This window comes from Grammomys surdaster, unplaced genomic scaffold (assembly GCF_004785775.1).
Source record: "Grammomys surdaster isolate TR1022 unplaced genomic scaffold, NIH_TR_1.0 751, whole genome shotgun sequence".
NCBI classification, from domain to species: Eukaryota; Metazoa; Chordata; class Mammalia; order Rodentia; family Muridae; genus Grammomys; species Grammomys surdaster.
The window spans coordinates 215,015-227,546 of record NW_021605170.1 but is presented as its reverse complement, the minus strand read 5'-3'; the positions used below and the strand labels follow the sequence as shown (position 1 = coordinate 227,546).

General features: G+C 45.7%; 1 protein-coding gene across 7 annotated transcripts in view; it reads left to right on the top strand.

Annotated features, from left to right (window-relative positions):
- Idua (iduronidase alpha-L-) overlaps positions 1 to 12,532 on the top strand; it is a 39,716-nt gene that overhangs the window by 13,654 nt on the left and 13,530 nt on the right. For all 7 annotated transcript variants that reach the window (XM_028782408.1, XM_028782409.1, XM_028782406.1 and 4 more), the window contains exon 2: positions 11,876 to 12,207. In XM_028782408.1, the coding sequence (XP_028638241.1) occupies positions 11,876 to 12,207 (332 nt within the window). The remainder of the gene's footprint in view (positions 1 to 11,875; positions 12,208 to 12,532) is intronic.

Genomic DNA, 12,532 nt, shown 5'->3' with positions numbered 1-12,532 from the left:
TCCTTGGCCAATGTCAGATTCCTGCCAAGCAGCCCCAAAGGATCCCCACAAAAAATAAATCTTTTGAGAGAGGGAGAGAGAGAGGGGGGGGGGGGGGCGGAGGGAGGGAGGGAGGGAGGGAGGGAGAGAGAGAGAGAGAGAGAGAGAGAGAGAGAGAGAGAGAGAGAGAGCTGTTGAGGCACTGGAGAATTGGTTTAGTAGTTAAGAGCACTAGTGGCTCTTCCAGAGGACCTGGGTTCAATTCCCACGCATCCACATGGTGGCTCACAACCATCTGAACTCCAGCTCCAGGGGATACAACAGCCTCTTTTGCTTTCTGGAGGCACCAGGCACATACAAGGTGCACATACATACATGCAGGCAAAACACATAAACAAATGAACAAGCAAAATAAAAAGACTGCTGTTAAAGTTGGGAGAACACTGCCTTGTGTTGATTAAAAACATAGCTCTCATCTTAAAAAGAATTAGAGTTTATCCTGGAGCCATTTCATGAGACAATGGCCCAGGTACACAGATTTAAGTTACCCCAGAGTTGAATACTGTAGCTCCAGCTGTTTGGGCTCCATACTCCAACCTCACATATTAAAAACAGCAGTGTGAACACTGTCCACTGCTAGTGCACACTCCTCCAAGACCTGGTTCCTGCTCCTTTCGGTGTAATTGTAACAATGATCAGGGTAGCCTGCCTTAACCTTGAGTGGACACCCAGCTCTCTGGGTTTCCTGTAGGATTCCCATTTGTGATCACACCTTCTGAGGCAAGAGTCTTTCTCACTCAGTAGCAGGTACATCATTCTATATAACCTATGCTCCTCCAGACACTAAGTCCTGTGTCTTGGAACTTATTTCTTGTAGTGGGAACATCCAGGCTAGGAGAAGGATGTCATCAGTTCCTCTCTGAATGTGATTGCAGATTCTGGTCAGAATGCTGCCAGCAGTCTCCCAGCTTCCATTGCTGTCTACTTCATGAATGATAAGGGGCCCGCCAGCAAGTCTGGGATATGGGGCAGAGGTGACAATCTTTTTGAGGCCACTATAGCCCCCTTTTCCGAGTTTCTCTTCTGCTGCCTCTCCATGTAAGCATACTGTTGCATCTGAGACTCACTGGATAATCTAGGATAATCTCACATCTTAAGTTTCTAATGCAATTATACCTGCAAATCCCTTTCACCACATGCAATGAAGACTGAAAGTTCCGGAACTACAACAGTGGGGTTAACTCTGCTAACTACCTTTCGTGACTGCATTGCCATTGACATGCAGTTTAACTCTCTAGATACATTTGTCTTTATGCCACCATAAAACATTTCTACCATCATGGCTTTCTGAGGTCATAATACATTAGATTTATACAGCTTTTATACCTCTATAAAAATGAGTGGGAACAGTTGTCCTCAAAACTTCTCTAAATTGTTTCTACTCAATCCTTACTTTTCAAGACATCTCTGTGTTTATATATTATATATAGATATGTTTCTTACTGTGTTATGCAGGCTGGCCTCAAACTTTTTGCTCAAGAAGTCCTTTGGCTTTAAGTCTGAGAATGAAAGCATAGATCATGGCCCCGACTGGAGATGTTTTTGTTTTTCTAAACTTAGTAAGTTCCCATTACTTGTATGCTATTTATGTACTTATTTATATAGTTACTTATGTCAGCGTGACATTTATATAGTTACATGACATTTATATAGTTACTTATGTCAGCGTGACACCAGCTAGGGTCTCTGGGGAAGAAGTATCCTCAGTTGGGAAAATACCTTCATCAAATTGGCCTTTAAGGACATCTTCTTGACTAGTGACTGATGTGGGAGGGTCCAGCCCACTGTGCATGGTACACCCCTGGGCAGGTGATCTTGGGGAGGAATCGAAGAAGCAGCTTTCCACCACATCCTCTGCTTCAGTTCCTTCCTGCTTCCAGGTTCCTGCCTTGAGCTCCAGCCCTGACTCAGTGATGTCCTATGATTGGAAAATGTAAGTCAAATCAACCCTTTCCTCCCAAGTTGCTTTTGTTCAGCAGGTTTTATCACAGCAAAATAAAGCAAATTAAGATGCTTTCGCTGGGCGGTGGTGGCGCACGCCTTTAATCCTAGCACTTGGGAGGCAGAGGCAGGCGGATTTCTGAGTTCGAGGCCAGCCTGGTCTACAGAGTGAGTTCCAGGACAGCCAGGACTACACAGAAAAATCCTGTCTCGAAAAACAAAAACAAAAAAACAAAACAAACAAACAAACAAAAACATGCTTGCCTTCAGGACTTAGGTTTACTTTATTTTTAGTCTTCAGGTCCAGTACTTCTGTTGAAGCCGGTGTTTGTTTTATTGTTTGGCTCTTTGAAAGCAATAGATTATTTCCATTTGGTTGTGAAGAGTGAAAAATTATAGATACTGGGTATATAGAATCCTTTTTAGACATATAAAATATTCTTTAGGCTTTCTTTATAAAAACATGGAAAAACCAAGCCATGAAACAAGTTAAGAATGTGGACAGGCTAGTTACAGGAACTGGCTAGAATGCAAGTTAGCTAAGCTGAGAACCGCAGTAACAGGGCAGGACCACATTCTTGAGAAAGATAAGCGTACAGAGAGTTTTCACCTGATCCTGACTCACGTAGGTGGGGTTCCTTTGGAATGTTCTGCTATTTTTATGTTATGCCACCTTAACAATCATGAGCCCCCTCCCCATTCCTTGGTTTGTGGTTTTTCCCCTTAAAAACCCCTCTCAAACTGTCTGTCGGGGTCAATTCAGCTCCTGCGTGGGCATACGAATTGACCGGCAGCTAGCTGTCACACACCCTAATAAACCTCGCTATTGCTCCGGTACACGGTGTCTCGAGCAGATTACTGGGTGGTCGTGACTTTCTGAGACTTGAGTGAGGGTCTCCCCTCTGCGGAGGTCTTCAGTTGCTTCTGGTATCACTTTGTTGCTTCATTTTTGTCTTTTTCCTCTTGGTCTTTACAGTTAGCATTAATTTTTCTTCAGTGCTGTGAGTCTGCACATGGCCTTGCACATACACTAGGCAAGAACCACACCACTGGACTACATACCCAGTTCATGACTTTTTGAGACAAGGTCTTGTTATGTGGTTAGGTTTTGTTATGTGGTGAGTCTTGTTAGGCTGTCTTAAAATGTGATTCTCCTGCTTTAGGCTGCTGAGTGTTAAGATTGTAAACATGCAACACTATGGGTACTTTGAAATTTTTTAATATTTATTTTTATTTTACGTATATGGGTATTTTGCCTCCATGTATGTCTGTGCACCATATATGTGCAGTGCTTGTGGAGGCCAGAAGAAGGTGTTGGATCCCCTGGAACTCGAGTTACAGATGGTTGTGGGCCACTAAGCGAATGCTGGGTTTGAACCCAAGTCATCTGGAAGAGCAGTTAGCACTCTTAACTGATGAGATATCTCTCCAATCCATATAGTGATTTTTTAAAAAATCTGATCACTTGATTCTCTCCCCACCCCCTTCTCTCTCTCTCTCTCTCTCTCTCTCTCTCTCTCTCTCTGTCTCTGCGTGTGTGTGCACAAATGTGTGTTCATGGAGATAAGAGATCAACATTGGGTGTCTTCTTCAATTGTCCTCCATCTTTGCGTTATTTTTTTTAACATTTTATTTATTTGTGTATGTATGTGTAGGAGTACTTGAGTACTATAGCTGTTAGACTTCGGCGCGCAGCTTGGAACAGACAACACCAGACCAAACGGTTCTAAAGGGGAGGGGGTTTATTCAGGGCAGAGGGCAAAGGTAGGGAGAGAAACAGGAGAAGATGGTGGAGAAAGAGGAGAGTGAGAGAAGTGGAGGCCGGCCATGTCCAGGTGGAGAAAGGGGGAAGGGAAGGGAGGAAGGGCAAGGAGAAGCTAGAGGCAAGAGAGTAAGAGAGTAAGAGAGAGAGGAGGAGGCAAGCAGCCCCTTTTATAGTGGGCATGCCTACCTGGCTGTTGCCAGGTAACAGTGGGGAAGAGCATACCTGGGTGTTGCCAGATAACTGTGGAGGTGGAGTTTAGACAGAATACTAACATTCCCACATTTTGGTTTAATTAAAAAGAAAAATTAGAAAGAGGTGACGGCGAAGCAGGAATAGGGTCATCGTGAAATCTGGCTAAATTCCTGCTGGCATTGGGGGCGACGTGTCTTTAGGGGGAACCTAGAAGAATGGGTATGGGGGTTGTTTGTCTGGTCTTAGGAGAGCTGGCTGTTTCCTGCTGTCCAGGGTCTATGGAGCGAGCCATCTGAGAATAGGTCAGAAGGAACAGGTCCAGTAGAAGCAGGTGTGTGTGTGTGGCAGTAGATGGAGCATCTGAAGGTTGCTTCTCTGGAGCTGTATTGGATGTACCTGGACTTGACAAGATGTAGGAAATAAGATTAAGAACACTTGGAGAAAGAAATTTTTTCTAAGATGTACATTTGAAACCCAGAGGGATCCCACCCTTTGTTATAGGTAGTGAGTGGGACCTTTACTTATCTGGATGGCATCTATTTGGTCCATGAGAGGTAGATCTGAGTGGGTTTCCTGTAGCTTATAAGCTAACAAAACAGATAACAGCATGAGTTAACAACACAAGCAGTCTCTAAGATGAACTTTTGTTGGATCGTATAGTGGAATATTTTAGAGTTAAGCAAGTTTATAGGAACTCAGATAATTTAGGACAGTGGGATAGTAAGAGGAGGAACTATGGAGCATTTAATTGATGGCAACTGAGTTTAGGTAATGAGGTAACATTAGCTTAGCTGTCAATGTAGTCAGAAGTCTGAGAAAGAGTAAACAACAATCTACCAGTTATATATTATTTTTTTAAAAATGACAGAGTCCACTAGCCAACAGTTCCCATGGTTTCCATAGTTTCTTGGGTGAAGTCAGTTTGGCCAAGCTCAGAAAACGCAGGGCTTTTTTCTGTGGAATGTATACGCGTGACATGAGAAATGACTTACCTTGGTTTAGCCAAGTCATTTGACTCAGAGCATCCAGTCTAGCCCACTGAGTTTGTTAGTGACTATATCATCACATACAATCTAGGCTGTATCTTCTAGGAGTCAGATGTCCATCTTCTGAAACCATCTTGAGTTAACTGTTAGAGGCTTTGGGAATTCTGTCGGCCATAAACTTAAAAAATACTGTTAGCAAACTTCTGACAAGATTGAGAGCCATAAGGATTGGTTGTAACTGAATAGAATTTAATAGCAGTAGCAAAAATCTATCAAGACAGGAGCCTTTCTTATCCTGTCTTAAGTAACTTTGGTGGGTTGTGTAGGTAGAGAAAAGCACATTTTTGTATTAGCAAAAAAAAAAAATTGGCTAGGACCAGAATAAGAAAGCTGGATCGTATGGCTGGTAGGGGGTTGAGTGGCAGCGGCAGCAGGGCAAGACCTCCTGCTAGCTCCAGAAGTCGCTGCCCAGTGTCTCTGGCGGCTAGAGTTTGTAGTGGGCAAGGAAAAGCAAGCATGTCCCATATCACAGCAATGTTCATGTTAGCTGTTTTTGTAACGGAAGGCACTGCTAGCACTCACTTTACAGGTCCCGGGCAGAGAGGGAGAGGGAACATTTAGGTGAAAGACCAGGAGCTAAGATTGGACATCCATACATAAGTTCAGAAGGTGAAATGAGGAGAGGTTGCTTGGGAAGGGCTCGTAGTCTGAAAAGAGCCAGAGGTAGGAGTTTTACCCAGTCAAGGTGAAGTTCCTGCGACAGCTTGACAAGAGTGGTTTTTAAAGAGTGGTTGGTTCTCTCTGCCTTACCTGAAGATTGAGGATGATAGGGGATATGAAAATGCCAGGGGATGTCTAGGGCCTTAGAGTCTGAGAAACTTGGGATGTGAATTCAGGCCCATTGTCTGACTGGAGAGAGGTGGGGGACACCAAAACAGGGGATGATCTCTCTGAGGAGGAGATCAGAGACTGTCTGAGCCCTTTTGTTAGTTGTGGGAAAAGCCTCTACCCAGCCTGAGAAGGTGTCCACCAAGACCAGGAGGTACTTGACACGTTTTGCAGCAGGCATGTGGGTAAAGTCAAGTTGTCAGTCAATTCCAGGAAGGGAACCTTTAGCCTGATGGGTGGCAAAGGAGTGTTATGATACCTTGAGTTGGGATCTGACATTTGACAGATTTTGCAAGAAGCAGTGGTAGATTTTAGGAAACTTAAGTTCTCAGGAGTAGGCTGTAGGTGGGTCTTAACAAAATAAGACAGCACTTGGCTGTTAGGATGAAAGAGTTGATGATATGAGCAGGAAAGGGCCTGTGCCTCCACCACCTTGGTGTCTGACACTATGGCATAGCCAGCTTTCCTGACCCCTTCATGAAGAAAGGAGCTTCCATCTGTATACCAGGTAAAGGTGGCTTGAGGCAATGTGCCCTCCTGTATGTGTGAAGGATGAGGTAATAGTTCTTCTAAGGTTTCAGTATAGGAGCGAGATAGAGAGTAGTCAGTGTTAGGTCGGGGAAGAAGATTGGAAATATTAAGAGGTGGGCATGATTGAAAGGTGAGAGTGGAGTCTTCTATTAGGGCTACCTGAAGAGAAAGAACCCTGCAGGGAGGTAGAGTCTGTAAGCCTTTATAAGTTAGGAGCTGTGACAGGTTGTGAGAAGAAAGGACAGTTATAGGTGATCTCAGGGTTAGTTTCTTTGATTCTTGAATAAGGAGTTCAGCAGCTGCTAAGGTACAAATACAAGGTGTCTATCCCTGGATAGTTGGATCTAGTCTTTTTGACAAGTATGTTATGGGTGTAAAAGATGGTCCCAGTTGGTGAACTAAGGCTCCAAGGGCAAATCCCTCTTTTTCAGTTACGTAGAGGGAAAAAGGACAAGTCAGGTCCGGGAGATGTAAGGCTGGGGCCTTAAGGAGAGCCTGTTGGAGCCTTTGGAAGGGCTTAGTAACAGGTTTGAGAAGAGATTTGTGGGTGGGACCTAATGCTGCTTCATATAAGGGTCGAGAAAGTAGGTAAAGGAAGGAACCCAGGAACGCAAAAAGCTAGCCATTCCTAGAAATGATAGAACCTCTTCCTTTGTAGAAGGAACAGTTAGAGACTGAATCAGGTTCTTTCTATCTAAGGTAATAGCCTTGTGGGTTGAGGTTATTCTTAGTCCCAAATAGGTGACTTGAGGAGTGGACAGTTGGACTTTAGAAGGTGAGACCCTGTAGCCCTGACTGGAAAGGAAATTTAGAAGAACAGCTGTGTCAGCTTGGCTAATTTCTAGGGAGGGGCTACAGAGAAGAACATCATCTATGTAAAGTACAATTTTAGATCTAGGGAGAGATAAAGAGATTAAGTCAGAAGCCAGGGCCTGTCCTAACAGATGTGGGCTGTCCTGGAGTCCCTGAGGTAGAACAGTCTAGGTAAGTTGGGTAGAAAAGTGGGTGTCAGGATCTGTCCAGGTAAAGGCAAATATGTCCTGTGACTGGGTGTCTAGAGGGATAGAGAAAAATGCATTCTTGAGATCTAGGACTGAAAAATGAGAAGTCCCTGAGGGGATAGTAGAGAGAAGCGTATAAGGGTTAGCTATGACAAGATGGAGGGGAACTACGGCAGAGTTAAGGCGCCTGAGATCTTGAACCAGTCGATAGGTACCATTAGGTTTCTTAACTGCCAGTGTAGGGGTGTCAAAAGGGGAAGAGGTAGGTCAAAGGAGTTTTTTCCTTAAGAGGTCAGCAATGATAGGCTTAAGTCCCCTGAGGCTCTGGAGAGAAAGCAGGTATTGGGCTTGGCAGATGTACCTGGTAGAGTCCAGTAACTGGACGAAAACAGGAGAATGATGTTTAGCAACAGAGGGGTTCTGGACGTCCCAAACTTGGGGGTCCACCTGAGAAGCTGGTAAGGGAAATAACATGTTAGCATTAGTAGGGTGATTGGCTAAAAGGAGGAGCAGAGGAACTGCTGGCGAGCTTGGGCTTAAGTGAATTGGTGGAGCAAAGGAAATAGAAACTCCCAACTTAGCTAAAATATCTCTTCCTAATAAGGGGACAGGACATGTAGGCACTACCAAAAAGAAATGGGTGAGAGGCACACCCCTAAAAATATAACTAAGTGAGAGGAGTGAAAGGCTTAAGGTGAGATAAGTGGACCCAATGAGGGAGTCCTTCAAGTTTAGCAGCTGTAGGGGTCAAGAGGATTACCTTAAAAGGACCCTGCCATTTGGGAAAGAGAGGTGAGGGCCGATGATCTGGAGGGGAGAGAAGCACTTGGTCTCCAATGTTGACAGGCAGTGGACAGGAGACAGTGTGTGGTAGATGGCGGTCAGCAAATTTCCACAAGAGAGAACGGAGGTGGCAAAGTAGTGGGGTGAGCAGATGGTTTGGGAGGGGGGAACAGGAAGAACACATGGAAAGAGTATAACGAAGGTAGATAAATGCTCAAGCATAGGGAATTTGTTTCCACTTACCAGACTGCTGGCAGTATGTGTTAAGACCTCTTAAAATAGTTGGGTCTAGTGTGCCATTACGTGGCTACTTTAGTTCATTATCTAGAGGGTATCGAATCCAGACCTTATTGCAGAGGTGTATCAATTTGGAAGGCCTCAAATCAGGCGTTAATTTTAGAGATTTGAGGTTTTTCAGTAGACAACCCAGTAGGTGTCTGTGGATACAGTCAAAGACAATGTGGTACCCATTGAGTGACAGCTGTTACCGAGCTATCAGTCGGCGTCCTGAAAGAAAAGCTGGCAACGAAAAATCAGGCTCAAGCTAGATAATCAGGTCATCACGAGAATATCTAGGAGCCTCTGTAGAACTAGTCCGGCAGAAAATAGCCCACCTGGTACCAGGATTTCTGGTGGAGCTTCGAGAGCTGGGGAGGGGCTGGGAGCTATTTCTGAGAGGGAAATCACCCAATGGCCAATGTCCTAGGATGTAGTTCAGCTAGAGGCCAGTCATATGGTCTGCGGCAATGAAAAGACAACCCCTTACCCCAGGGAAGGTTGCCCAGACCCTAACTGGGCGTCCAGGGTTCCTCCTGCCAACCGGAAACTCCTTACCAATTAAAACACCAGTGTGTTTGTGGGCTTGTGCAGTCTGGTATTAGGAAAGGTAGAACCGTGAGGTCTGTGTAGACCTGTCTGGCTACCTAGCCCACGTGGCAGAGCACCACGTGGGAGCCGCAGCGGCACAGCTCACGTGGTGGAAGTTTTGTGAGCCTCTCAGTGGTGGATGGGGTTGGTCTGCAGCAGTGGTGGGAATTCACACGGTTGGTGATGGCAGGTAGCTGCAGATGAAGTCCGTGTGGTGTATTGGTGGTAGCTGCAGCGGTGGGGTTGTGGCAGGCCACATGGCGTCGGTCTTGTATGGTCATAGCAGCCTCACAGCAGCTGGTTGCAGCTGCCGGCGGCCACATGGGTCTCGAGGTTCCTGAAGTCTTTGTATCCTGGGTTTCGGCACCAATGTTAGACTTCGGCGCGCAGCTTGGAACAGACAACACCAGACCAAAAAGTTCCAAAGGGGAGGGGATTTATTCAGGGCAGAGGGCAAAGGTAGGGAGAGAAACGGGAGAAGATGGTGGAGAAAGAGGAGAGAGAGAGAGGAGAGAAGTGGAGGCCGGCCATGACCAGGTGGAGAGAGGGGGAAGGGAAGGGAGGAAGGGCAAGGAGAAGCTAGAGGCAAGAGAGTAAGAGAGTAAGAATAGCAAGCATATAGGGGTCAGAGGACAACTTGCAGGAATCAGTTCTCTCCTTCTACTTTGTAGATTCCAGAGACTGAACTCATGTCACCAGGCTTGGCAGCAAGTGCTCATATCTGCTCTCTCACAAGATCCACTTGCTTTCTGAGACAAGGTCTTTCAGTAAACCCAGAGCTTGGAAATTCTGCTAGAATAGTTAGCCAGCAAGTCCCCAGAGACCCTCCTGTCTCCATCTCCCCAGTGCTGGAGTTACTAGCATTGCTATCACACCTAGCTTTTCCACTAGGGTTCAAATTCAGGTCATTTTACTAACTCAGCCATGTTCCCGGCCTCTAATTGTTTAAATTTACTTTCAGAAAGCTATCACTGCGACCCTTCAAATGCTATTTCTGCTCTAATCCCCTTTTATTTTCAGCTTCAACTCCAATCATACTCAGACCTTTTCTCCATGTCTGTCCTGTGGTTTCCATTATTTTTTTTCTGTCACTGTAAATTGTCCCCCAAATCTGTCTTCTAGTTCCTTATTTCTGTCTTCAGCTAGGTCTAATTTGTAACTAATCTAATCCATTAAGGTCTGCCATCTTTATGATTTACATACAATAAAACATACCAATTTAAATTGTAGTTCTTATATTTTCTTTAACATTTTTTTTTTTTTTTGGTTTTTTTTCGAGACAGGGTTTCTCTGTATAGCCCTGGCTGTCCTGGAACTCACTCTGTAGACCAGGCTGGCCTCACACTCAGAAATCTGACTGTCTCTGCCTCCCAAGTGCTGGGATTAAAGGCGTGCGCCACCACTGCCTGGCTTCTTTAATCTTTTTATGTTAAAGATTTTTCAAGGACCTGGAAATGTCTCAGTGGCTAAGAGAATCTGCTGTTGTTACAAAGACCCAGATTCAGGTCATACATGGTGGCTCACAACTATCTGTAATTCTAGTTCCAGGGGATCTGACACCCTCTTCTAGTCTCCATGAGCACCAGGTAGGCACATAGTACACATACATATATGCAGGCATTCACAAATACACGTAAAATAAAATATAGGCAGCTAGTTGTGGTGGCACATGCCTTTAACTCCAGCACTTGGCAGAGGCAGGAGCTCTGAGTTTGAGGCCAGCTTGGCCTAGAGACTGAGTTCCAGGACAGCCTGGACTACATAGATAAACCTTGTTTCAAAACAAACAAACAAACAAACAAACAAACAAACAAAAAACAATGGATGGAGAGATGGTTCAGTGGTTAAGAGCACTGACTGCTCTTCTGGAGGTCCTGAGTTGAAATCCCAGGAACCACATGATGGCTCACAACCATCTGTAATGAGATCTGATGCCCTCTTATGGGATGTCTGAAGACAGCTACAGCATACTTATATATAATAAAAAAAACCTTTGGGCCAGAGTGAGTGGGGCCAGAGCAAGAGTGACAAGGGAAGGGAAAAACAAAACAAAACAAAACAAAACAAACATCATGATGAGGAGGAGGAAGAGGATGATGATGGTAGCCCATGCCTTTAATCTCAACACTCAGGAAGCAGAGACATGAAGATGTCTGTGAGTTTTAGGCTACCCTGGTCTATACAGCAAGTCCTAAGTCAGTCAGGACTACATATTGAGACCCTGTCTACATCTAGCTGCTGTCTATGGACAATGAACTTTGTATTTCAGTCACTGCAGAAATGTCACATGGGCTCCTGATTTTCTGATCCTTGCATGAGGTTGTGGCATAGCTTTCATTTCTCCACCTAGAAACCTTCCTTTTACCAGCTATCCTGAGGACCTAAGATTTAAAATCACCAACCTATCAACCTATCAAGGAACTTACAACACCAGGGAAGGGTTCCTTCCTTGGTGTCAGGGGAGATTTGCATAAGAAAGGGGCTTTTCATGGGTTGTGAAACTCGATTGTTTGGAACTCCAGAGGTTATAGGCATGTGCTGTCAAGACTGCCAGTTAATTCTGTTCCATCCTTGCTAATATCCTACTCATTGTGTGTGCACAATTCAAATCTTAAAGAGTTGGACTACTGAACCTGCCTTTCACAGATATTCAGAACTGACCTTTGGTTGTCCACTACAAGGGGCCACTTGGGTTCTGGAGCCTCTCATTCGTCCCAGAATGAGAGCAGCCCCCTTTCGGAAAAGTCATAGATCTGCTCTGCCAAAGCATCTTGACTTCTCCCCAAATCCAATCCTTGGAGCAATCCCGCAGCGCCATCTTCTGATACAGTTCTCCACTTCCACCCCTAATGACACTCAGTAGTGCCTGATTTGTTTTTCAGAGCACGTACAGGCCTCCAGAGAGGCTGAGACAGCAGCTCGCCAGGAAGAGGCGGCGCGTGACTGGGTTCCTTTTTGTTCGGGTCTGGCGAGGGTCACGTGGGACGTTACCCGGAGGTGGAACACTGGGACCGCCGCCTAAAAGCTTGCTGTTCGGGGGGCGCCTGGACATCCTAGCCATGCGCCTCCTGCATCCCGCCTTTGCTATGCTGACATTTTTTGCTGCGTTCTTGGCCTCGCCCTTGGCGCTGGCTGAGACACCGTACCTGGTGCGTGTGGACGCAGCCCGCCCGCTGAGGCCTCTGCTGCCCTTCTGGAGGAGCACCGGCTTCTGGTGAGGCCCACCACAGCTCTTGTCAAGTCCAGGAATGCCCCCTGCTCTGTCCTCTGGGTTCCCCCCATCACAGCTTGGAGCTCTCTGCCCATCATTTCTGGACACTCAGAAGATTAAACTCCTTTAGGGCCCACCTTCTCTGGCTAGTCAGTTTCTGGAGTGTGGTGAGGGATTTCTACCTTAGAAAACTGGTCCCTCGAGTGCCAGAACCTCCCTAAGTGGCCCCCAGGGATCAAAAGGGCAGCAGAAGAGGGCTATAGGTTCACAATTGGTGCTTTGGCAGTGCCTAGATGTCTCCCAAAGTATGAAGACCTGTCCCAGTTTC